Source organism: Etheostoma spectabile, chromosome 17 (assembly GCF_008692095.1).
Source record: "Etheostoma spectabile isolate EspeVRDwgs_2016 chromosome 17, UIUC_Espe_1.0, whole genome shotgun sequence".
NCBI lineage: Eukaryota > Metazoa > Chordata > Actinopteri > Perciformes > Percidae > Etheostoma > Etheostoma spectabile.
The window spans coordinates 12,118,141-12,144,764 of NC_045749.1; the positions used below are offsets into that span (position 1 = coordinate 12,118,141).

The following is a 26,624-nucleotide window of genomic DNA, read 5'->3' on the forward strand; positions in this document are numbered from 1 at the left end:
AGAATAGGTCATATTTAGAACATTATTTCATATTTATTTATTTGAAAAGAGCAAATATTTTGTTACCATTGAGGCATAATAAAGCATGTTCATTAACCTCTGGGAAGCCTGTCTGAATTTGTGTTTTGAGGCCGACCAAGTGTTTTTTTGGAAATCAAAATATGGTCACCCTAATATAAACACAAACTGCACTGCAGTCCCTTCCTGTAACTGTGAAAACAGTAATGTGGCAGAACAAAAGCTTCCAAAGGAGGTTTTGTTCTGTCTTTCTATAGAATCACACCATGTCTGAACATGAGACAAAACTGATTACTGCTTTTAAATGTGGTTTGTGTGAAGATGATACAGAACTGAAGAGAGACAGGAAGGTGCGTCCATTTTCAATGTTCGAGCCAACGGAGGCTCCCACTACCTCCCTCCGCAAAAACCAGAGCAGTGATGACTTGGTCAGGGACGCGCAGGTGAGAGGGAACGGAAACACACTCCTACAACCTCAAAGGAAAAATCACTAGTCAGATTTTGTTATCAGCAGGAATACACCCTGGCATCTAATTTGCTATCTCTCTTTCTCCTCTCATCTCTCCAGTCTGCTCCCAAAGCTCCAGTCAAGGTGCCTCCTCCTGTTCCCACCAAACCAAAAGGCCCTGGTGCCGTGCCCTACGGCAAACCAGGTCTCAACACAGGCACCTTCCCCAAAGCCAAGCCCCACAGCCAGCAGCCTCCGGCTGCCCAGGGCCGCAACCCTCTCCCACCTTCACAAAGCCAGACACTCCCCCTGCCTTCTAAGCAGGATACTCCACCTGCAGCCGCGGTGCGACCCTTCACCCCAGAGCTGTCCTCCTCCAAAGATGCCAGCCTGAATAAGCCCCAGACCTTAACGGCCAGCTCCATTTACTCCATGTACACGCAGCTGCCTGGCTCAGCGAAGCCTTTCAACCAACCTGGGGTCCAGGGCGCTCTCAACAGGTCTCAGACCCGCACCAATGGATTTGTCAGTGGTAAGAATGTAGTAACTTTTTTGAATTTAGTCCATGAACAGTGTTAAGGTGAGACAGATGAATAGGGTTATTGTTGTTTGGGTTTCTGGATAGTTGCCTCAATAGGAGTAGGTCATGAATGCATTATTTGTCTATAAGCTTTGTCTTTACGCTTACTACTTTCATGATCAGTCTCTGAAGTAAGTATAATTTTGAGTGAAGTAAACATTAAATTTGAAGACTAATGCTAGTACAAAAAACAAGTTATGAAAACACAAGATCTACATGTAAACAAGGGTTTTAATAGTATCTTGTGTCACTCTAGATATATTCACTGTAAGGTCAATCTGCTTCGCTTCTCTTCAACATCCTCAACAAGAAATATTCACACACCACTGACCAGAGGAGCAGCTAGCGAAGCGAAGCCATCTGTTACATCTTAGCTTTACAAACACAATCACAGGCAACCATACCTGCTGCTGCTAACTGGAATTGTGGAAAGGAAATGGAAAACATTTTTGACTGTTCTGAGGATTTTTTTGTAATCCAAGCTAGCTCTATAAAATGAATACAATACTATTATTAAATAGACATTTAAGGGAAACAGGAAAAACAGATTAATAAATGAGAGACCCCCTCCTGACAGATCGAGGTGGAAAAGACAAAGTACAGAGTCTGAGTGTAATATAGAGTGAGTATATTTAAGTTATTGTTATACTGTAATTTAGATTAACCTTGTAATTGATTTATACAAACAAAAAACATTGTAAAGATTTCAATATGTTCAGTAGTTATGAATTATGAAGGTGTGCAGCATTTAATGTCTCATAGCTTAAGTTCAAAGATAAATTACCAGAACAGTATTTAAAGTGTATCCATTACTGAAATTCCCATTGTGAACATTTTTGACCAATGTTCCCTTCAAGCTGTAATTTATATTTAATGCATAAATGTCGTTTAGCCGCAGGTTTAAAAAATTAAAATGAGCAAATATCTTTACAGCCATTAAAACAAACTCAAGCAGTATCTTGGTGTAAAGAATATCTTGTTTTTGTCTGATCTGTCTTAATAGTAGTTATCACTACATCTTTTGCTCAGCGCGTTTCTGACCTGACACAAGTCACAGTCTGGTTAAGTCAGATAGTAGGGTTTGAATACTGTATCTTAATTGGATACTAAACAATTTAATAAGCATGGTGATATTCCTTTTGTTATCATGAGATTTAGGCTACTTTGCTTTGGGAGAGAAAGTAGTTCATACTGTAAGTGATAGAGAACAAAGGGACAGTCGTTGGGTCAGTGTGGCATTGCCAGTATCTCTGTAGACATGGCAGTCGTAACTTGTTTCCTATCTATGTTTGTAGTGTACGGTAAACCAGTGATCCCCAGTGGCGGCTCCCTACATCCAGAGAACCCTTACATGGACCGACGCTCCCCTGCCCTAGAATTTGAGGTTGACCACAATGGAGCCAACAACATGGGTCCCAGCCCAACTGAGGGCCCTCAACCAGAATCAGAGCGCACCCCCCGGCCCCTCAGCCCCACCAAGCTGCTTCCTTTCATTTCCAACCCATACAGGCATCAGAGTGATGGTGACCTAGAAGCCCTAAGAAAGAAACTCTACAATGCCCCAAGGCCCCTAAAGAAACGCAGCTCCATCACTGAACCAGAGGGTCCTGCAGGGCCCAACATTCAGAAACTCCTCTACCAGAAGACCACACTGGCTGCAATGGAGACTGTGACTACACCAACCACTCCCACCTATGCTGATGAAGCAGAGAAGGCGACAGAGGGATCAGTGGGGCCACATGTTCCAAGCCCTTTGAGTGGTGCAGAGAACAACCCATCGGAAACGGGACAGACTCTGGAGGGAGGTCAGCTCTCGTCTCATATTCCAGGTGCTAATGTCCCTGTTCCAGTGCCTGCTGAACAGAACAAACCATCTTCAGCCATCCCAGAGAGCGAGGAAATTATTCCACCTCCTCCCCCATCCCACCCAGCTCCCAAGCCAGATGATGCTCTTTTCCCACCACCACCAACTCCTGGCTTGGAGGACTCAATTGCCAGCCTGCCCCCTCCACCTCCAGAAGGCTTCCTGGAAGAGTTCCCACCATACCCACCACCGCCATACCCCAGTGGAGCGGAGCAGGACAGCTTAGGAGAAGACACTTTTACCATGAAGGCACCAGAGGTTACTGGCCAGGTCACTCTGCCACCGGTATGAATCCCTATGTCAAACTGCTGAATCACTATTATTGTGTAGCTCTCAGTTGTCTTGTTGGTCACAACATGCCTACGGTATATATTACCCTTGTGTGCTATTGTGCTGAATGTGTTTTTTTTTTTAATCCCCTCACACTCATTTGTTTGGTAGCACCACAGGGGCCGGTCATGAGTTACAGTTAGTGCACATTCTACAATTCAATAACCTGCTGTTAAAAGAAGTGACCTGGTATGATGTTATGTAATTTGATAATCAAGCACTGCTATTGTTTCTGGAGAAAATGGGCCTTTATTTAGCTTACACTAAGCGGATACCCACTGCACCTTTCCCCATATTGTATTAAAAATAAATACCAGTTTACATGTTCTTGTTGTTAAGCTCTTAGTAAAACTCCTTAAGTGGATTTTATGGTGAGGTGGCGGGTTTTAGACCAAAAAGGCCCCCCTGCTTCTCTCCTTTTGACACCTCCATTTAAGACCTATTTGGTTGCATAATCATAGTTTTAGAGAAAAATACATTTGCTTCTGGATAAAGTGGATTAGCAATGCAGTTAGAGCTGGAAAGCAAGTCCCTCCTCTGCTCTCAGTCCAGATTGAATACAACAGAGAGTGGACGCTGCCATCTCAGCAGGACAGACTTCAGGATGAGACTTTGCAGTCTCAGATTACATTTGTCTTTTCTGTGCTACACTGTTACGACTGTGTCTTTAGGGAAAAAGGACCAACTTACGCAAGCTTGGCTCTGTACGCATCGATCACGACATGAGAGTGAAGTTCAACCCGCTGGCTCTGCTGCTGGACTCTTCTCTGGAGGGAGAGTTTGATCTGGTCCAGAGAATCATCTATGAAGTAAGACATTCTCTCCATAAGAAACATTTGCTATGTATTTTAACATTGTTATAGTGTTTGAAGCCAAACAAATAATTAAAGTGTTTTACTTGGCTTTGTTTTCTGCTGTGTTAGTCAGCTACCATTGTATCACAGAAGTTTATATTAGAAATATCAAAAAGTAGTAATATATTCTTTTATATACTATGTTTTTAAATTATTATGTGCTTGTGCTAAAAGAAAATGAAATGTCTCCCTTCACCCCTTGTAATTTTTCAATTACAGGTGGAGGATCCCAGTCAGCCCAACGATGAAGGCATCACTGCTCTGCACAATGCCGTCTGTGCCGGACATACGGAAATTGTCAAGTTTCTGGTTCAGTTTGGAGTCAATGTCAATGCTGCTGACAGTGACGGATGGTAAGTTCAAGTTCACTGGTGACATGGTTGGTCAGCCTCAGACAAGTCCCAACTGTTATTAGTTATATTATTATTATAAGTTTAGTTTTTTCAACTCTGAACATCCTGCAGTATGAGCTGGTCAGCAACATAAACTTGACTGCAGTGTAGTTGCTCCAACTGTAATCACCAAAATCCAAGTCATTAAATTTATTAAGTAGTAAGTCTTACTCTTTAGACTTACTCTATAGTTGTTAGTGTTCCTCATCTTTCTCCCCTCTGTTCTTACCTCCTCTTCCTTCCTCACCCACCCACTAACACAGGACACCTCTTCACTGTGCTGCATCCTGCAACAATGTGCAAGTGTGCAAGTTCCTGGTGGAGTCTGGTGCGGCCGTGTTTGCTATGACTTACAGCGACATGCAAACAGCAGCTGATAAATGTGAAGAGATGGAGGAGGGCTATACTCAGTGCTCTCAGTTCCTCTATGGTCAGTGAAAGCTTCATTATGTTTAGGGTTCAAACTGCGAAGCGGTAGAACCCTTCTATGTCTGTCTGTTTTAGTTATAATTATTTGTTGTCTGCTGCGCCGGCTCAAATTCCTTTGAGCTAGAAGGAGCTAAAAACATAAAACTTGGGGGAATAACTGGAAATGGTGTGCATCTTCCTTAGAAATATGAACCCAATCGGCCACATGGTGGCGCTGTAATGTAAGGCTTCAAAATGCAAACGTTGAAGGCCACGCCCCCAACATTCTAAGTTCGATTGACTTGAAATTTCTGACACAGGTGCACCTTAATGTGCTCTACAAAAAAGCCTCAAGGATCATTAAGGTCCGCCTAGAAAATCGTTTTGCTTTATTGAGTTTTATGAAAAACACATTTGTGTAGCTCCGATTCCCACCAAATGTTGAATCATCAATAGATCAGGCTTATTACAAGTTGAATAAAGCATGTCGATATCTCAATTACTTTTCAAATTATTGTCCAATGAACTTCAAAATGGGCGTGGCTCTGGACATAAATGAACACAAGTCAGCAACCATATGGCCAAGCATAACAAAACTCACAGGATATGTTCAGATGATGGCTCCATGTATACCCAGACAGTTTTCTATACATACGCCCCCAGGGGGCGCTATAAGCACAAGCTAGGTGAGTGGCATTACACACATTTTACTAATCACATATTCATGGTCCAATAAGCACAAATCTCTCAGGATATGTCCTCATAAGTACCTGAACCATGTCCTGAAAGTTTCATTCAAATCGAACACCAGGGGGTGCTATAAATGCAAACAAACTGCAGGTGATATAGCACAAATCAGGCTATAAATGACTAAATCAACACAGGAAATGTCTACATAATGACCTCACACACAGACACTGCAAGTCTCTTTCTAGTTGACCACTAGTGGGTGCTTTAAATGCACAATAACTGGACGTGGAATAACACAAATCGAGATTTGAGCTTGGAATCGCAGCTTGTGGCTTTATTAGGAATTGTTTTTTGTGTTGGTCATCTGCTTTTCTCCAATTGCCGTGAGATGGACTGAGCTACATACACTACACTGTTTGATATTTATACTTTTGTGCAACTGCAACACAGAATTTCCCATTGGGGATCAATAAAGTATTTCTGATTCTGATTGTCCAATTGTTACAAAGCTTGAAGGATATGTTTTATAATGACATTGGACCACATTACTTTGAAGTCACTATTGAGAGAAAAAAGGTTTGCACAATGCCACTTGCAGCTATATTTATCTTTGTTTTTTGATATATGTTCTGCATGCTTTGTTCCTTTTTACTTTTTCATTTTATTGTGTCCTGTGTCCGTGTTTACGTCATAAACTCACTACCCTCAAAATTCTTTTGTGCTTATTGTTGTTCTATTATTTAAAATATATTATTGTCTACCCTCAAGGTGTGCAAGAGAAGATGGGCATCATGAACAGGGGGGTGGTCTATGGTCTGTGGGACTACAATGGCGAAAACCCTGATGAACTAATGTTCCGCGAGGGAGACTGCATGTCCATCATCCGCAGAGAAGACGAGGACGAGATTGAATGGTGGTGGGCACGCATGGGCGACAATGAGGGGTACATTCCCCGAAACCTCCTAGGGGTGAGTCAGTGAAACTGTAATGATGATAAGAACAATCTTTACATCTTATGTAGAAGCATTTATTTTATGTGCAAATGTGCACTGTTGACATGTCTTCTTGTTGTCTCTAACAGCTCTACCCCCGAATAAAGCCAAGACAGAGAACCCTGGCTTAAAACACAAAGATCCCTGCACATTCCAGTCTGCCAGAACTCTACACACACACACACACACACACACACACACACACACACACTCATCTATACAAAGGCTTAAACAGACTGGGGAAGAGAAGGACACTGTTGAAATGAAGAGACAAGGACAGACCAAACATATGAAGGATCAATTATAAACTCTTTTCTGGCACTTTTTTCTGTATCGACAACAGGGGGATTCTCCCTCACTTATTTTATCCAGGCCACACTGTGTACTGAGTACTTAAGACACTGTTGGCATTGTTTTCCTTTACTCCATTGTTTTTGTACTTAGTGTCTGAAACTATTTCTAAACTGACAAACTCAAATGTTGGGATGTAAATGGAACAAGCTGTATTTTTATTGCTCCCATAATTTTTACACTTTTAAATAGTCTTTTAAAATGTGTTTTCTGGGCTACACACTTGGGGCTCAACATTGGATGAGTTGAACAAGTGGATGATGATGATGATGCATTTGAAATGCTCTGTTACCATGACAATCTTTGGCAGGCTTGTTTTTTCGTCATCTGTGTTGAGTGACGGTGTCTGTCTTTACAACTGCACTAGAAGTAAAGTTTCAGTTGTGACCACCACTGTTCTGGCTAAACAAACAGAAAATGAGAGGACAAAAACGGTGAAGAAGCTTTTGATTGATCTATTGCTGTTCATTCTGTGGCCTATGATACCCAGAAAGCCAGTCTGCTTTCCTGAATTGGCACATGGTTGAGATGCCATAGATACTGTGTATTCATGAGTTTTTGTCATAGAAATAATGAAAAGTTACTGTAGGAATGATATTGTTATGAATATGGACTTTCTCTTAGGAGGCCCTTTGACCAGGAAGACATCATGCAGTATGAATTTAATGACCATACAGTAATGTAAAAAGGCAAGCAAACGTTTGGTAATTACTAAGCGATGATGCCACTAAATCGCAAAGTTGTAGACAATTTCTCAAGTAATATCACATAATAAAAAAGATGGAACTATACAATATCAAGTTTCCAGAACTCAGCTCATCACATATCTCTGTCAATGCAGATGTATTTATTTTTGTTACTTTTTTCTTTAGCCCTTTTGTCAGAACTATAACCACCAATGTACTCTAGTATTTCAAACATTTACAATAAAATACTTTAAACTAAGTTTGTATAGTTTTCATGTTTGACCGCAAATACAGATTTTTCTCCAATTTTATGATCATTGAGATAAAAGTTGATAGAAATGTGGTTCTCCATGCCTATTGTTTTTATACACAATATTTGCTGCCCTCTGCTGGACAGAAGGTGACACTTTCACCTCCCAGAGTGTGAGTACAAATATGGAAAAGAAACTGAGGCGTAGGAGCAAGTTATAAAATATGTGGATGTTGTTACATAAATAATACAGTACATGAAACTTGATTCAGTCTTTCATAAAAAGAATACCATCTTTTTGAGTACCAATGTCATTCAGAGTGTTTCACACATACATAGACTGTACATGAAGATGGAGTCCATGTGTGGACTGCTCTGAGCTTCCTGTTAAACTAAATTACTACTATCATCAGATATTGATAAAGTATATTATGGGCAATCCTTGTGAGATGACCACATGTGTTAGTTACAGTTTAGTACATTAATTTGTAAAATAAGCTAATTATCTCTCCCAGTCCCTTTACAACAGGTTAATAAGCAGAAGAAAGGGATGTGGGAATATCAGACATCCAATTTAGCTCTACAAAGAGGGAGAGCACACAGAATTTAAATAATCCATATTTAAATTACAGCTTAGGCTAAATTATCTTAATGATCCTGTAAATCGGTAGTTTAGGTTTTGCAGTGTTGAATGGATGCACAAAGTTGTATACCAGCTATCTAATGTAAAGAAAATGAAAACAGCAACTGACATTTAAGCTTTTTGTGAAAACATTTCACTTAAGAGAGAAGACAAATATTATTCAATGACTCTTTATGGAGTCTGAGATTTTTGGTGGGCCAGCATCTAAAGCATTTATCAGTGGTAATGCATCTTGTCTGAATTAATATAGCAAAATAGAAATAAAATAATTGTAAATAATGTGGTATAGTATCATCAGGCATACTGTAGGCCTACCATATCATACTGTTAGATATAGTATAAGATGCAATAGTAATAGTAATAGTAATAATTATGTTTCCCTGTTTTGTGTGCAGGCATCTGCAGACCTCTGTAACAGAATGGATGGCAGAGTGAAACAGTTCAATCTATTTTTATTGTTATTATTAGCAAGAACACAGTGGGAGAAAAATAAGTGCTGCACCTTGTGATGTAACTAATATGTCCACAACATACTCCATGTCCTCATATGAATGAACCACTCCACCACCTTTGCAGGTACCTCTGTTGCCATGGTTACCTGCAACAGGGACGCTCCTTCCCTCCACATAGGCTCCAGTGAAGTTCCTCTGTTGTGTGCCTTTGTGAGTTTTTATGGGGTTAATTCAACTGAATGTTTAAGACAAACCCCCATATGCTGCACAAATCCTCTGCTGAATTGCAATAAAGATAAAGATAAAAGGCTAAATTCAACTTCAACACTGCCCACTGAACATGACTAACTGCATTTATAATTGATACATACATTCATAATAGATTAAAAGTTCTGTATAAACTGGAGAGGAAAGTCACATGTGGAATGACAAATAGCTGTGCCTTCTTTTCTTCATAATCAGAGCTCTCATTGATCCCTGCAGCACACACACCCTTTGTGTTTTTGTGAGTTGTGTGGAGACGTGCAGTGTGTACTGTGGGTACTGCACACAGATAAATATCTGATCTATGCAGTCGCCTTATGCAATATAATGACTGAGGTCCCTCTTGTGGGCATGTTATTTCATTGGATTTGTGTCTCTGGGGATAGGAACTGAAGAGTAATGGAGCCGGCTTTCCTCATAGGCACCCTTATTAAGGGTTGAGCCTCTGTGTACATAATATCCACATTTACTAGGATATGAGATCTGTTGCATGATGACTCTCACCTTATCTAGAAAAGCAAAATATATTTTATCTGAGCAGGGGCAGGGGCAGGGGCAGGCAGGGCTAGAAAACACAGCCATGGCAACTGTTTTCCATTTCAATTTATAAGGTGATAACATTTGTGTTGGAATCAGCCACGCCCCCACGTGGCCACAAAAACAAACTGTTATTGCAGGTTTAAACTCTTGATGAGATTTCTAAAGCAATTAGGCTGGTCACTTGATTTAAGCTATCTCCCCTTTGTCAGGAGAAATCCAAGCAACTTCGGTTTCAAACATCAATAAGAGAAGCTAGATAAATAGAGGGAGTACTGACATAAGAAATATTAAATCCATAGTTGTTTATAATGTTAAATCTCGTCGTCACGTCACAACAATTAACAGCCTGAAAAAGATTTAAAATATACCATTTATTAGACATTCAAGGCTTTAATTTTAAAATCCTACATCAGAATGGTCCTAAATTACCTGAGTGACCCAAATGGATATGTAGTGTCTAACCCATAGTTGGAATGAACCTGGCCTAACAGTAGGAATCCATTTTAGAGTGGCAGGAAGGAGAATTCAATACGCCTTTAACAGCCTGAAAAAATGTCACTATAGCTTTGCTTTTAAGCCCTTAATATTAAAATCGTACATCAGAATGCTCTGATATTACATGAGAGACACATTGGATAGGTGATGTCTCCCCCAGACTTGGAATAAAGCTGGCAAAACATCAGGATTCCTTTTGAGAGTAGCCTGAAAAAGAGTAAAATATGCCTTGAAATGATTTGTTTCCATTTACTGTAATTAGCTCACCTGGTCGTGTGTAATCCCCTCAGTGCACGCTAGGTGTCAGTGTGACGCCACCCTCCAGCATTACAATGGACAGGTTGCCTCCTTGCACCTTTTTCACTTTGCCTCATATTCTGTCCCCGAGCTGGTTGGAGCTCGTGACCAATCTTCCAAAAAAAAATAAAAGTGGCACAACGAGCCAGGAACAGTTCCATCATCAAATAATACGGACTACCAGTTACAGAAAGGGACTACCAGATTCAGAGGTTGGGGAAGAGAAGGGGAAAAAAAGCGAAGAAGTGAGCGTCGTGGGAGGGCGGGCCACCTGTGACGGCGAATGAGTGGAGGAGAACCTCGAGTCAGTCCCACTGTCTTTCAGTGGGTGTTTGTGAATGTGTTTCGGCGTTTAAAGTCCACTTGGATTATCTTCAGCTCAAGGAAACGTACATATCTTTCTCTTGGATTCAGGTAAGGCACCCAGAACATTAACAGTAAACGACCGTTGCTTAGCTAGATTCAACCGTATAAAATACTATACTTAGCAGTGAGTTTATCTTGGCATTTTGTGCGGTAATTGTGGTACATTTGTCTACTATAGCCATACAGTTAGTTGTGTGATATAATTCATTATCGTCGAGGTTTCGCTGTCACCGTATTTCTTTTTTTTCAGTAGACCTATCCTAAAATCTTGCAATGGTAGACAGACTTGTGATATTTTTAAAATACACTTAGTATGTGGTAATTAAACGTTTCATTGGGGTATTTGCCTCTGAGTTGAGCTAACACAGGCAGGTGATCACCAACTGAGCCCAGAATTGGGATCATTTTTGTGTGTGTGTGTGTGTGTGTGTGTGTATGTGTGTGTAAAATTGAATTATTGCCGTATTTCACCCAGTAACCCATTGTTCGCCAACTCATCAGGATTTGCATTTGGTGGACTGACTTTCAATCATAGCCTATCAACAGGCATGTGGGCGAACTGGGCAACATGCACAGCGAAGCTGCACCTTGGGGGGGTCATATAGAGAACATGTGGCAACAACAGCTCTGAGTTATTAGAGAAAATCAGACATCACTCATTGGTGATGTTGATGGTGCATTAAGAGCATGATCTTTTGAAGAAGGGAAATCAGCCATCTCCTGTTCAAGCTGATGGTTTTGTAACTGTGATCTAATCAGTAGGTGATAGGCTGCTTCCCTGGGTTTCCCTGTCTACCTGCTTAGTCTTTAAAAATTCAAGACTACTGGTATGGTAAGTGGAAGAAAACACTTGTAAGATTCGTATAGATGTCATAAAAGACAAAGCATGCAATTGTTACGTAGTGTCCTTGGTGTTCTCTTCCTATTGTTGACAACATTCTTCAAAAGATCTAATCATGTCCTTTATAATGACTTCACTAATGCTTTTAGTTTTGAGTAACTCAATATTCAGCTGCAGCCACTCATTGGGATTTAGCACTAGAGATGTTCCGATACAGATACCAATATCGGTATCACCTCTGATACTGCCTGTATCGGTATCGGGGAGTACTGGAGCTCAGTCCAAATGGAGAAAACATATATAATGAAATGTATTCTCTTTGCTACATCTACATTGCAAACATGCTATATGTTCATGCACAGCACAAAAGTGGTTTAATATATCCTATAAATGGTTTTATTTTTTGCAATTTGTCTAATATTGTAATTCTGCTTTTCTTCAGTGTAAGTTTAGTATCTTTTATTTCTATCAACATCTATTTGATTCCTGTCTGTAGTGGAAGAGGGATTCCTTTCCTCACCAAATCAAGGGTCTAAGAACAGAGGGCGTTATATGCTGTCAATATTGTGAAGCCCTTTGAGGCAAATTTGGGATTTTAGGTTATGTACTCCTAAATAACAGCATGTTATACAAATAACAGCAGGCTTGTAAGTCTCTTGCTATCTAAGATGAGAATGATCATGGTTTTTGAGGGTCTAAACTTCTCTCTCTAGACTTTAGACTCTAAACCATTACCCCATTTGGACTGCCTTTGACCCAGAGAGTGGAAAGATTCAAATAAATGGCGCAAATAAGCTGTTAGGTTCTATTATGCATAATTACAAATGATTGTAAAGAACATTTCAGTAATACACTGACCACCTCTTCACAGTTTTGTCTTCTTTGTCATGTTGTCAGAATATCGCCATTGTCGGTTTAAAGAGCCCAGTCTTCCATTCACAAAGTGACTGTACAAAGTATAAAGCTACAGTACTGGAAACAGAGTTCAGTTCAGTTGGCTTCTCTTTGTCTGTCTGTGAAACAAGAACGTTTGAAAGCAGTTTGTCTCTCAGTTGAAGGACAGCTCAATGGGTTTGACTGTAATCTTTTCTACTATTTGTCACACAAACATGTCAACACACACACGCACGTACGCATACATAAATACATACACACACACACACACATTCAACTCAAAAATAGAGTTTTAAGTTCTTTGGGACAATCGTTGTCTGTTGATGGAGCTGTCACCGCAGTGCTCCAGTCTCTTCCATTCAGGCAGGTTTATAGAAACTTTATAATTGCCTGATAAAATCCATCTCTGTGAATGAATGTCTTGGGACAAAGAGCTGGCAGCGAGATCAGGAGGAAGACAGATTAGAAAGCTTATGTTGTGAATGGTAGAGTCGCTGTGATTTCCTCTGGGTCGACCCTCATTTCATTTTCAACATGTCTCTTTCTACGTTTGATCCAAGTTTTGACTGGTCTTCTCCGTGGCCAATTAACATTTGAAAGCGTCTGCATTTAGGGGGTCCATGGTACTCAGCAAGTCAGGAGACATGGATTTCGCTGAAAATCTGGATTGTCACAATTACGGGCTCTTTGCTCTGTGCTGCTGGACTCTCCGACAGCATTTTACCTTCTTGCTCGCTGCTTTCTCTATTTCATATTTTCTTTCTCTTACGTCATATTCCTGTGAAACATTTCCATCTGGATAGACTCTTTTCTCCCAGGATTATAAGACCACATCAGGACCCTAGTGGTTGACTATTTGACTGAAGGGTAGACCCTTACAGCCCGTATAAGTGATTTGGTGTGAATGAATCAGATACGTGACTTATAAAGAACCCCTGAGTGCACTTCCTCGGCCACCTTTTAAGGGGCTGGGAGGGCGATTGGCACACCTTTACACTGTTTGACAGGCTTCAGGAGAGGTAGCACATCCTGAAAGAGATCCTTACTGTCTCCAAAATGTATCTGCCGTTTTGGGAACAAGATAGAGCTGTAAAAAGTAGTTGATACTAGTGAAAAAGTGGTCTTTCCCAAACGGCTACATTTCAGAAACTTGTAAAAGCAGCCTTGTTTTCACTGTGTTTTGAGATTATCTTGAGGTTTAGAGGCATACAGAGTTGTTGTTTTTTTCTTCACCCTATATAACAGTTCCAAAGCATTAAGATCGATTTCCTACCTTCTAGCCGTTGGTTTCATTTCACTCCAGTACAGTAGAAATATCCCTTTGCAAGAGACGTGAAATCCATCACTGTGAAGATGTAGTTGACCTTACTTTATCTCAAACTTCCTTTCTGTCAGAATAACAAATTTGCAATTAGTGATGGTTTTAAAAACACTTTCTGGCCAATGTATTCTGGGAAAGTCCGACATCCAAGACTTGGGGCAAGCTGCTGAGAAGTCACCTTACAAATGCAAGAAACTAACAAATAATGATAACTTTAATCAAATTTTTAGATTTTAGATTATTTTGGAATTAATCAATTACTTGTTTTGTCTGTGAAATTTCAAATGTTATCAGAGCCCAAGGTGAAGTTTTCAAATTGCTTGTTTTGTTCAACTAAGTCCCCAACCCAAAGGTATTATACAGTAATAGACAGAAGAAATGTTTGATGATTCACTTTCTGTCGATTGACTAATTAGTTAATTGTTTCAAAACAAAAAAAAATTCACTTTGTTTTCTTCTTTCTCTTGTTGTTTTTGTGGTTTAATTTTAATATAAATAATACTTTAATTATAGTACTTGCAGTCTATGAAAGTCTTACGTTGTGCTGGTGTACTGTATGTAGAACAGTGTGTTGTAAAAAGTTATAAAATCACAGTGTATACAGTACTTGCAGCACGTTCATGAATCTGTGATTCCCCATCTTACTGTTAATACCTAGTGTTAAAATAACAGTAAGTGTGTGTGTGTGTGTGTGTGTGTGTGTGTGTCACACACACAACCCTTCCCTGCTCTCACCATCTCTTCCTTCACTCCTCCAAAAAGAGGGTCTTTTTCCTGCTACAACATTGGCATTCACAACACACACATCTTGGAGATAATCATATTTCACAATGTGTCCCCTCTTGGATTTGGTTCAGCTACAGCTGCTGTTTGAACTTGTTTCACACCATATCGATCTGGATTGCTCCACATTGCTGTTAAATCCTAAAGTGTTTGCTTGTGATAGCTGCACGTAGCTCTGTTTGACAGTCATTGTTTGGTTAAAGATATTTGCAGTCATGTGTTTAGACTGGGCAGCTGCTGCTCACACACTGCAAGACTTTGCAACAGGGAGAGCCAGTCCCAGTCTCACACAGTGCCATTTATCTACAAAAGTTTCCAAAATTGTATTTAGCGGATGCACTTTGTGTCTCTTTCATATTTCTGTCGTCATCCTTGTGAAATCCTCCACATAAGCACATTTAATGTTTTTGAACTGTGCTGCTCAAATTCACCAGCTTTCCTTCTTTTTTTTCTCTGAAATTTTGAGGTACACTCACAGTGCCCACATCCACAGCATTTTGGGTTTCTTCTAGTGTAGACATGACTACTAACACTGTTGGTCTTGTTTTTGTTGTTGTTGTTTTTTCAGGTTTCTTCGGTCCTCTCTGCAGCACAGTGAAGGAAGTTGCCTGCTTGCTTTCCATTCCCAGTGAGTGTTTGTGTGAGTCCTAGGGTGAATATGTTTGTGTGAGGGCCTTCGCGTGTGCATACACCCTGGTCGGAGAGTGTGTGTCTCATGAGACGCTCTGCGGAGATGCAGGGAGCGCAATCCTCTGCGGTGCGGCTGCTGCTGCTGAGCTGCTGTGTGTGTGCAACAGACGGCTACCCATTCAGAACACCCCTGGACCTGGATGTGACTCCACGCGTCACCGTGTTGAGCAGTGGTAAGCACGGACACAGGCACATGGGTGGGTGGGGGGGATGTAATTTGCGAGAATACCGGAGATCATCTCTATTTGGAGATAAAACCCTTTTTATGTTCAGTCTCTTTCTGTAGTATTGCAGGTGCTGCCTTTTTTCTCTTGTTTTCAGTTTTCTTTATTTTCCTACTCTATCCTGACAAATTTCTTTCCTGTTCTCCCTCACTCTCAGATCTTCTCGTTCTCATTTGTGTGCACACCAACTTGAGCATACAACAGCTTGCCTACAGTCATTACAATGGTCACTTTTTTTTACCAAAGTGTGATTACTGTATTATTCATTTACCTTGTGAGAGTGATGGCATGTAGTCTGAGGTGTTACAGAGATAGAGACAGATGAGGGAAGTGCCTCCACTTGGATCCCTGCGGAGCATCCAGGGAGACTGACACCACTGTAGGTAGTTCAGAAGCAGCGTAACCATGACAACTGTTGTAGTACAGCGCAAGAAGGCTGTATACAGTATTTTTCGTGTGTGTGTGTGTTTCTCCTTAAATCAGTACTGTTATCTGATCTTGGACTTTATTTGTGGATCCACAAACCAGTGAAAGACATTTTCTCACCTCTCCCCTTTTCTAATCTAAACAGTTGTGTTTCAAACAATACATCACCTACTTACACTCATTATCCATCTTCTGTTCTTCCTCTTACTATGAACCTCTCTTGGTAGCTTTATCTCAGTTTCTGTAAATCAGCGGTTAGTGCTCAAGCCTGCCCACAGGTCCTCCTACACAACATTTCTCCTTGTCTGCTGCCCTATCACTCTGTCATCCACTCCCCCTCCTCTACCATCCATCTCTCTGCCTTTGCACCTAAACTCTGTCTTTTTTCCTCAATGTTTTGGTTATTAGTTTTTACTTTTTATGGTTGCACTGCCCTCTCTTAATTCCTTCACCTTGCCTTTACCTCTACAGTAGTCTGTTTCTTTTGCTTTGCATTTCCTGATGAGAAGATTCCGATAGGCAAACTTACCTCTGATCCATTTAATCTCTGTTTCTTAGCAGCCTAAAGACAAATCCTCCAAACCTTCACACGGTCAAACACACACACGCACACCTGTGTTCTCTCCTCATTGCAAAACACCATAAATAAAGTTGGGAGGATTGTTGTTAAAAGTTATTATTATTATTATTATTATTATTATTATTTGAGGATCCTGGAGGCTAAACGCTGGTAAAACAGACCTAGGTCGAGAGGTGGGCCGGATGCAGCTCGGATGCGTGCTTTAGATTGCAACGGCTGTGGAAAAAAAATAAGAAGATAAGAAATAAAGCCTACTATACAAAATTGGTGGTGTAAAGCTCAACTGGAGTACAACGATGTTAGTTGTTCACTGAATATCACGTGTAACGCCTCCCACCCGGCCATTTCTAGCATGTGAGGTCATTGAAATGCATTGCTCCCAGGTTGCGACCCAGGTCGCATGTGTTGTCATGACCAGGGATTTACTGGTTTGGTTTGAATTGACAAAAGAAGGGTTGAACACTGGTCAGATAACCTGCTTTGACCCGGTTCATTGGTTTGAAAGAGGTAGGAGCCATAAACAGGTGTGTGTGTGTGTGTGTGTGTGTGTGTGTGTGTGTGTGTGTGTGTGTGTGTGTGTGTGTGTGTGTGTGTGTGTGTGTGTGTGTGTGTGTGTGTGTGTGTGTGTGTGTGTTGATCAGCTGAGGTCCCTCCCAGAGTTTGCTCAGTAAATAATATCATCTGGGCTTCTCTCTCTGCCTCTCTTGATCTTTTTCTCTCCCTAAAAGCTTGAATCAAATGTGCCTATTCTCGCACAATCTTGTAAGCCGAGGCTAAAATGTGCTGCCAATAACAATACTTACTAAATTTTTCTTTGCTGTCTCACACTCTCAATGAGGTTGTTTCAGTTACCTGGGTCAAGCTGTCATGCATAATGTGTCCTATTGAGGTTACTCTGAAGAAACATAGGCGTTGCCTCTGCTGTAATGCATTGTCTTCGCTCACATTGAAGCACTCGTATCACGTAGGAAATGCTATTGTTGTGAAAATCCCTAACAGGTAATACTCTTCTTCCTCCTGCTGTGAGAATGAGTGAGGTAAAGTTGACACCGGATCACCCAGGAGCAGTCTGGGATGGGAAATGACTGCTGCCGCAGAAGTGAGCAGAGTGGATTGTGTTTTGCAGCAGCTGATTGGAATCTTAATGACAGCTTACTTGATAACCATGCAGTCTTTGGTGGGAAGTGGAGTGGCTGAGGATGAAGGAAGTCTGACACTTTGGCCGATTTGAGCTACTGTACTCATCAATAGGCAGGAAAAATAGATTGGTTTCAAGTTTCTATGGCTAATAATTGCTGTCAACACTCCACCCCAGCTGATACGATAACCTGCTCAGCATTAGTCACGTCAGATATTTTAATTAGACAATACTTTACAAATTTGCTGTAAACAATGTTTGGTTATATCGTGTGTGTGTGTGTGTGTGTGTGTGTGTGTGTGTCATGTTTACCCCAAGCTAAGAGAAGTCCGGATAGATCATATGTTTAGACCTTACATGACTCTCTGGCATTTCGTGACTGCATTGAGTGACTTCATGACCTGTCGTGTAAGTGCGGGCGTGTGTGCTGTACAGCATGTCTCATTTCCCATTGTTTGTATGAGTGAACGTCATTTGTATCTTGTCCTGTCAAAACAGATGCATCACAAAATACCCTGGAAAAGTGGAATGTGTACATGCACACAAAGCAATACAACCTTGACAACAGAAACCCCCATTAAGCAGAAGTGGATCTCTGAAATCTGATGTTGTGTTGGGCCTCTTTTCCTTATCCTCTTCTTTCTCAGGAGAGCTGTGTAGGATAAGCATAATCCCTAGGCTTTTATTGTCCAATGTGGGATTGTAATTTAATTTCTGGTCAGGAATATATATAGCTATATATAAAACTGAGAAAAGCAAGTTTGTGATGCTGGAACCACCAAATGTGTCATTTTGTTTATGCTAGCAGCGGGGCTCTTATGTATAGCACTGGTCCACCCAAGAACTTTTTTGGATTTTAATGAATGTGAATTTTCCTCTAGCACCACCATGTGGAATGTATTTGTGGTTTGAGTGATACTGGCTAGGTTTGTTTTTCGTTTACTCAGGTCTACAGTATCTTGCAAAATAGATCTTGCTGTTTCAATTAGACTACATTATTTCATACTGTAAAGGTTATATACCTACATGTTCCCTTCAGGATGAGTTTTGACGACTTTGGTGATCTCTGACATTTTATCGGTATCATCTGACCAAAATTTGGATTTGTTCAATACTTTGGTTTATGGGTAAAAAGAGAGAGAGTGTTAGTTTTCCATCAGCCTCAGTTGAATACTGCTTCACAGAGCTGCTAGCGTGGCTGTAGACCCTTAAATGTGTTTCATGCTTCTTGCAATTAGGTGGTTGGTGCGAACAATTGATCATAAAAATTGTTTGTGATTAATTTTCTGTCTGACAACTAACTGATAATTGACGAATGCTTTCAGCACTAAAAATGACCAAGGGAATGTTAGTAGATACGCAGCGTTAAAGGATATTAATTAGTGCTGTCAACCTGTAAAATATTTAATCGCGATTAATCCCATTAATGTCATAGTTAACTCGCAATGTCCCTTGATTTCTTTTTTGTCCCATTATTTTTGTCATTTTTTTTTTTTTTAATTGAAAACAACATTGGCGTATAGCCTACTGTAGTTTTCAATTTCACACGTAGCATTCTCACTTGGAGCAGTTATTCACAGTTGGAGTAAATAGTCTCTCAAACATTGTCCATCAATAAAAAGGGTGAAAACCAAGGCTTAATACTTTCTTTTTCTCAAGTTTGCTTTAAACATAACAGTCAGGCTACTTCTCTTTATTCACCAGAGGCTCCTCAACCCAGTCTCTTAATTCAGAAAGAATGAATAGTGGTTACCTGGCTAAGCTGTGTGCTTGGCCATCAAGTGGTATTTCAGACTGGAAATGCTGCAATGATAGCTCAGTTCACAACGACAAAACACACAGATAACTTTGGTCTTGTCAATGGAAGCATTTTGCAACTTTTTAAAAAGTAAACTTTCCAATGAGAGTCTTATTGGCATCCGTTTTGGCGTCTAGCACTCGCCATCCACTCAAAACGTAACGTTACTACTCTTTGGCCGGCTCGCAAGCCCGTTTGTGTGGTGTGTGTGTTGTGTGTGTGTGTGTGGTGGTGTGTGTGTTTGTGTGTGTGTTGTGTGTGTGTGTGTGTGTGTGGGTGTGTGTGTGGTGGGGTTGTGTGTGTTGTGTGTGGTGTGTGTGTGGTGTGTGTGTGGTGTGTGTGTGTGTGGGTGTGTGTGTGTGTGTGTGTGGTGTGTGTGTGTGTGTGTGTGTGTGTGTGTGTGTGTGTGTGTGTGTGTGTGTGTGTGTGTGTGTGTGTGTGTGTGTGTTGTGTGTGTGTGTGTGTGTGTGTGTGTGTGTGTGTGTGTGTGTGCGTGTGTGTGGTGTGGTGTGCGTGTGCGTGTTTTTTTTTGTTTCCGGTCTAGCTAGATTCGGTGTGGTGTTTTTGTAACATTACTAGTTATTGCAATAGCATGTAAAAAAAAACTACAAAGTTTGCTAGGCCAAAAAGAGTGTTAATTTTGCGATTTGAGAAAAAAATTGACGCCGTTAAAATGGGGTTGCGTTCGTTTTGTTAAACTGACAACACTAATATTAATGCTATCAAGAAGCAGCTATTGATGATGTATATTTCTTCTCCCATTTTGTTAGGTATTGTGTGAATTAGGGATGGGCGGTAATATGGTATTCCGCGGGGTCTTAAAAACAGCAACGGTATTAGTTTCAATATCGTCCTTAAAAAAAAAAAAATGCAATGTACTTCTATAGGAGACAAGGATTATAATATATAACATCATAATTTTTTATTAGTCACGCTAATACTGTATACCGCGGTAAAATAGGGAGGAGGTTTGACGGTATCAAACTTTGGATACTGCCCAACTCTAGTGTGAATATATTCAAGTCAAGTCAACTTTATTTGTCAACTCTGCAATATTTGCCAGACATACAGAGCAATTGAAATTATGTTTCTATCAGACCCTCATTTCTGACTAAATGCAGGGATCTGTGAGGTAGGGATTTTCTGTGCAGCTACAGTATAATAGAGTTTAATAGAATCATTTTTATCTCTAGCAGTCTAAAAATGAATCTCCAATTTTAAAGCGATTCCCTCAGAATCAAAGAATGAGGCTTTCTTACAACTTTGTACTGGAGTTTGGCAATCATACAGCGAAAAATCCATCAGAGAAGATTAATAGATTTCCATTCCTCCCTTTATTCTCATGCTGTCAGGTTTGATTGAAAAAGTGCCCACGCTTATGCCCCAACTCTGATGGCAAGAACGTTATGCACATTTGTGGGCTTTTCTAAAGGCATGCAGGGAGATGTGTTAGTTTATGAATACACAATCAGTGTGGATTCTTTCATTGTATTTTGTTCAAATCATCACATAAAAATCCAGATGATGATAATATAAGTTGTTTTGTATTTAGGTGTACATAATACACTAATCAGTCTATAACATATAGTTATTTGAGTATTTGATTAAATAAATGTGATCAGAGGTTTTTTCTTTAAAAAGTATTAGTTGTGGACCCAATTAATAGCAGCAGTGGACACTAATTGTGCTGAGATAAGCCCAGGTGGTAATTAATAGGTGTTGCCCAATGAATGAGAATCAGGCTGTTTCAACCACTTGTATTGACCAATGATCACATTGGGGATAAGCCACTGATATTATCTGAGGAAGTACAACAACAAAAGAAAATTTGTTCATACTCATTTTCCGTGTGTCATTTCTAAAATTAACTAATCAAATTGCTGATTTCAGCCTGTCTGGTGTCTTTGTTGTCCAGGAGCTGTTTTAATAAATATATGTTGCAGAACCTGTCAGGGGGTTACACAATTCATATTCATTAACAACTAATTCTCCTCTCCTCTCATCTCCTCTCCTCTCCTTTCCTTTCCTCTCCTCTCCTCTCTTCTCCTCTCCTCTCTCAGGTCTCCAGGGCTGCAGACGTTTCCAGTCCTCTGCAGTCGACTACAGCACCATGTTCCTGGAGGCTGACAGTGAGCGTCTCTACGTCGGGGCCCGGGGGGCTGTATTCGCTCTAAATGCCTCTGACATTTCAGTCAGCTCTGTTCTCACTGTGAGTTTGTTTGTTTCTGTGTTGCTGCATGTTGGGCTTCTCAGCTGCCATATCTTTAACTCTGCCACAGCGTTATTTGCATTCCACAATGCAGGAATTCTTTGAGGCAACAATATTTTATTTTGAAGCAAACTGTTTCACCACAGGAGCATCTTGCTGCATAAACTTGCATATTGTATATTATTACCTGCAGACAGCACGTTTCCTGCCTATGCTGATCAATAAATGTGTCATTTTTGCTTAGAACTCTGGGACTCCTTACAGATAAGATATTCTTAGGTGTCACTAAATCAAGTAGAACTGAAATATAAAGGATTATAACTTCTAAATGATACTCGTAGCTATTGGCAACATTTGTCTATTTCTGTTTACTTAGAGTGCCTTTTCAGCATCTAGTTCTTAAACTGCATGTTGCAGGATAATACCAGTAAAGTTGACCGTCCCTTTACGCACTCACAGAAGCTGAAAATCCTCTTTTGCTTGTCTTGCTGCTGTGTTTGTTACCTGGTGACAGTCTGGTGATGAGCTATTATGCTAATTATCATGTTAATACAGCAATTATGTCTGTCATAAAGTATAGTTGCTGGTGTATGCATAACATTCCCTCGCATGCACTCCTGTTACAACTTTCTTTGTTAAAGAAGAGTTAAAAGAATGCTGCTGTTTAACAAGATATTTAATTGTGGCTGTTTGTTTTTGTAGCTGCTTTTTTTTTCTTATTGTCTTGTTTCTATTTTTATAGAAGTCATACTGATATGAAACCATCCAACTTGTGTGCTTTTCCTGTCTTGCTGTATGTTATGTGTTGTGTATTAGATTGAGTGGGAAGCCTCTCCCCAGCAAAAGCTACAGTGTTTGCTCAAGGGAAAAGACAATAAGGTATGCATTTAAGTTCTCTTTCTCCCGTTGGTTCTTTCTTTTCATCTTTTTGCATTAGGTTCTCTACTACAGTATGTAGTGATATTTGTTTCCTCTCCATCTTTTCCGGCTTCTCTTCTTTTTCCAGACGGAGTGTTTTAATCACATCCGATTCCTCCAGACGTTCAACTCAACTCATCTCTACATGTGTGGGACTCATGCCTTCAGTCCCCTCTGTGCATACATAGTATGTCAATGCAATACACATTACAGGCCTTCCAGCAGTGCTAAATACATTTCATATTTAATTTCTTACTATAATGTGTATCTATCTGTTTTCCATTTGCATTTACTGAATGCATATGAGTTTTTTCTGATTCCTCATTTGGGGTTTCAAGGTGGATCTAAATGCCTTACTCTTTACCCAAATATTTTGTGCTGTATAGGATAAGGAGAGGTTTGTGATGTCATCTCAGCCAGAAGAAGGCAAAGACAAATGTCCCTACGGCCCGACAACAGGCTACACTGCCCTCATCGTCGGTAAGCCCTTCAGCAGTTGTCAGTCACCTCCAGAGTTTTACTTAAAACCGAAAAAAGTGATACATTTTTTTTACTCCAGATCAACAGATGTATACAGCTTCCCAGTACGAGTTTAGGAGCTTTCCAGATATCCGCCGCAACTCTCCGTCTCCCACACTGAAGACAGAAGATGCTCCCACACGTTGGCTGAATGGTGGGTTAATCTCCTGGAATGATAAAAGCCCTTTAGCCTGTTTAGGTGGCAGGGTGGTCTAAGTGGTCAGAGCTTCTGCCTGTCAACCAGCTGACACAATGTTTAAGCCTCCATAATGACGTGCACTTAATCTGGTAAAGTAGCAGATACTGATTCTTTATCAGCTCCAGTTGACTTTAACTTTCCTAGCTTCTACTGATTGCTCTACTAATTCTTAAAGCATTACAACTTAGTTTTACATGCATTGACAACTCTGTGTTAAGTCCCAGTCGGTCTGTCCAATACTTTGGTCCTGACTAAAATATCTCAACAACTACTGCATGCATTGCCATGACTTTTTGTACAGACATTCATGGTTCCCAGACAATTTATCTTGTGACTTTAATCATTTCCAGACTTTACCTTTTAGTATCACCATGAGGTTGACATTTGGGGTTTTGAGCCACTAGCACGACTGTAGACTCCTAGTGTTGTTAGTTAGTTGGTTTTGGGTTTAAATTACTCAAAACATGATGTTTTGCAGATAACTGTAGCATCCTAACATTGTCTCCTTTTTGACTTTTTGATTTCACCGTCGGTTATTGCCATTCCTTTCTTCACCTCAGGTCGACAGGTAGAATACTACGTAACTTTTTTTGTTCAAGACATCTACTATACCATATATATAACAGTTTCCTTTCATTCATCCTTTGTTCTCCCCCATTACAGAGGCAGACTTTGTGGGCTCGGCACTGGTGAGGGAGAGTTTGGGCAGCAGCACCGGTGATGATGATAAGATCTACTATTTCTTCACCGAGAGGAGCCAGGAGCAGACTACAACCTACAGCCACAGCAGAGTGGCCCGAGTGGCCCGCGTTTGTAAGGTGAGGGCAGATTTAAAAAGATGCAGGATATGATTTACAACTGGGAGTGAAGTCTTGCATCAGACTAGCTTGAGTGAAGACTTGATTGGTGATAGATGAGGGTGCTATGATAGATGAGGTGCTGGATGGGGAATGCATTTGTAACAAGGCCCCAGTATGATTAGAAGAGCAGGCCAAAGAGTAGTAACATTACGTTTTGAGTGGATGGCGAGTGCAAGACGCCAAAATGGATGCCAATAAGTGTGGCTCAGAGTGAGAGGGATGGATAACTACAAGGAAGAGATGGACTGGTTTGCATTCTCTGATGCCTAAAATGTGAATGATTTACATTTCATGCTGTCCAGGAAGGAGTTAAGAATAGTGAGAACTAACTGTACAGCTTAACAACCTTGTTGTTCTCTACTGTGGCACCTGAAAGTCAGCTCACAAGTTCTCTCCTTGAAAGTTTGGAAGCATATTTGTTTTTATCATCTGACTAGAAATGTTTTGGGGCAGTATGTGTGACATTTGCAATTTGCCAGAGGCTGAATCCATTTAAAGTTAAAATCAAAGGGCAAGTTGATGTCAGTTGCTGGATTTCAAAAATAATCATGGCCTTGAGTTAAGCTTTTCCATTGTGAATTTGTCAAGAATTTTCTAACCTTAAAGGGATATTTCACTGTTGGAAAGATGAATATATTTTTTAAATGGGTCAGTTATGTAGTAGTAATGTGTAATTGTTTAAGAAATTTGTGCCTTCTTGGCCAAGAATAGTCAAAAAATGTTTTTTCGGCTAATGTGTTTGAAAGACACTATATCCCAGAATCCACTTGCTTTGCTGCTCCACGAATTACGGTGGCCAACAGGGGCAAAGGCCCTGCAACTTGAGAAACAAATGCAAATTGACAAAACACAAGCAAATTAAGAAAACTTCATAAATTTGACTACACATGCGCAGCATTAAGCAAACACGCTGCAAATACAAAAACGATGGAAAAAGAAACGCACACAAACCCCAAAAAAAGAAGCAATGCAAAAAGAAAAGCAGATGCAACAAAAAAGGCTGCATCCAGATTGCACCACAGAAGAGAGAAAGCGCTCTGCCTTTTTTATTAGAGTCGGGTATGGCTGCAGTCTGGAGACCTCCCGTTCCATGCCTCCCGTCCATAGACTGTACATTAAATTAATATTATTATTAACCCAATATATTAATAATATATAGTCTATGCTCCAGCCTCATGCCTTCACCGGCTGGTGCTGTCCCCGAACTTAGACTTTTCAAAATAAAAGCTTGCTCTGGTCCATTCTGTCTTTGCATTTTGGTGTTTTGGATGGTTTTTAACTAAACAGTATGGAAATAATGCTAATGAATGAAATAACTTTTTAAACTTTTTTTTCAACACGATGGAGTTAGCAGTTTTGTGTGTATATGTGCGGGCGGGATTTATTCAGTCTGATAAATACCACAGTCTCTTCAAAGCTATAGCTCAAATTTATTGTCTTACAGGGAGGGACTACAAATCCTGTCTTTTTTTTTATTTCAATAGCAAATTGCTCCACAATATGAATACAGATTGATTATCACTTATTTTGTTGGTAACCGTTGTTGCATCATCACAATATTACATATTTGGCTTAAACAAACGTCAATGTTAAACGCTGATGCAGTTTAAAATGTTTTATTACCACAAGTTTACAGACCTGTCTCTGCTGATTGAGGATCACCTGTGACCTGAGCCAAAGCACACCCACCAGACAAGAGAAAACATATCTCAAACATAGACTTAATATTTGCAGTAGTACACTGTTTCACACCGTTCTGAGATTGAACGTGTCCTGGCTCTCTCTCTCTCTCTCTCTCTCTCTCTCTCTCTCTCTCTCTCGGTCTCTCCCTCCCCTGTGGGTCGAAAATCAAGCGGTTCCACTCAGCCTCCCTCTAGAGGCCTGGAGAACTTCCGTTGTGTAATCTGTATGCAGTGTTATTTGTTGCATCTGCTTTTCTTTTTCATTGCTTTGGGGGGGGGGGGGGGGGTTTGTGTGCTTTTCTTTTTGCATCGTTTATAGATTTGCAGTGTGTTGTATTTGTATTGGTTGTGTTGTGTGTATTTGCAGCGCGTTTGCTGAATGCTGCGCATGTGTTGTCAAATTTAAGTTGTTTTCTTAATTTGCTTGTGTTTTGTCTATTTGCATCTGTTTTCTGAAGTTGCAGGGCGTTTGCTTCTGTCGGCCACCGTAATTCGTGGAGCACAAAGCAAGTGATGGCTGACACTCAACTTGCTTTGGCTCGCTTTGGGTAAAGAGTCCAACCCCCTATGGGTGGGTTAAAACATGCCGAACTAGCTGGCTTGTAGTCCACAGCCTCTGGGC

General features: G+C 40.5%; 2 protein-coding genes across 8 annotated transcripts in view; both read left to right on the forward strand.

Moving 5' to 3' along the window:
* The window catches only part of tp53bp2a (tumor protein p53 binding protein, 2a), a 31,978-nt gene extending 24,105 nt beyond the window's left edge, over window positions 1-7,873 (forward strand). For all 6 annotated transcript variants that reach the window (XM_032540529.1, XM_032540531.1, XM_032540532.1 and 3 more), the window contains 8 exons: window positions 340-461; window positions 587-998; window positions 2,342-3,195; window positions 3,912-4,049; window positions 4,314-4,447; window positions 4,750-4,916; window positions 6,353-6,552; window positions 6,666-7,873. In XM_032540529.1, the coding sequence (XP_032396420.1) occupies window positions 340-461; window positions 587-998; window positions 2,342-3,195; window positions 3,912-4,049; window positions 4,314-4,447; window positions 4,750-4,916; window positions 6,353-6,552; window positions 6,666-6,707 (2,069 nt within the window). In that variant the 3' untranslated portion in view covers window positions 6,708-7,873. The remainder of the gene's footprint in view (window positions 1-339; window positions 462-586; window positions 999-2,341; window positions 3,196-3,911; window positions 4,050-4,313; window positions 4,448-4,749; window positions 4,917-6,352; window positions 6,553-6,665) is intronic.
* A 2,847-nt stretch (window positions 7,874-10,720) lies between these two features.
* The window catches only part of sema4ga (sema domain, immunoglobulin domain (Ig), transmembrane domain (TM) and short cytoplasmic domain, (semaphorin) 4Ga), a 23,681-nt gene continuing 7,777 nt past the window's right edge, over window positions 10,721-26,624 (forward strand). The window contains exons 1-8 of one of the 2 annotated variants that reach the window (XM_032541368.1): window positions 10,721-10,968; window positions 15,328-15,622; window positions 21,676-21,824; window positions 22,641-22,703; window positions 22,831-22,929; window positions 23,129-23,222; window positions 23,302-23,415; window positions 24,124-24,278. In XM_032541368.1, the coding sequence (XP_032397259.1) occupies window positions 15,475-15,622; window positions 21,676-21,824; window positions 22,641-22,703; window positions 22,831-22,929; window positions 23,129-23,222; window positions 23,302-23,415; window positions 24,124-24,278 (822 nt within the window). In that variant the 5' untranslated portion in view covers window positions 10,721-10,968; window positions 15,328-15,474. Of the gene's footprint in view, window positions 10,969-15,322; window positions 15,623-21,675; window positions 21,825-22,640; window positions 22,704-22,830; window positions 22,930-23,128; window positions 23,223-23,301; window positions 23,416-24,123; window positions 24,279-26,624 lie in introns of those variants that run through there. The other variant, XM_032541369.1, reaches the window with a different exon arrangement.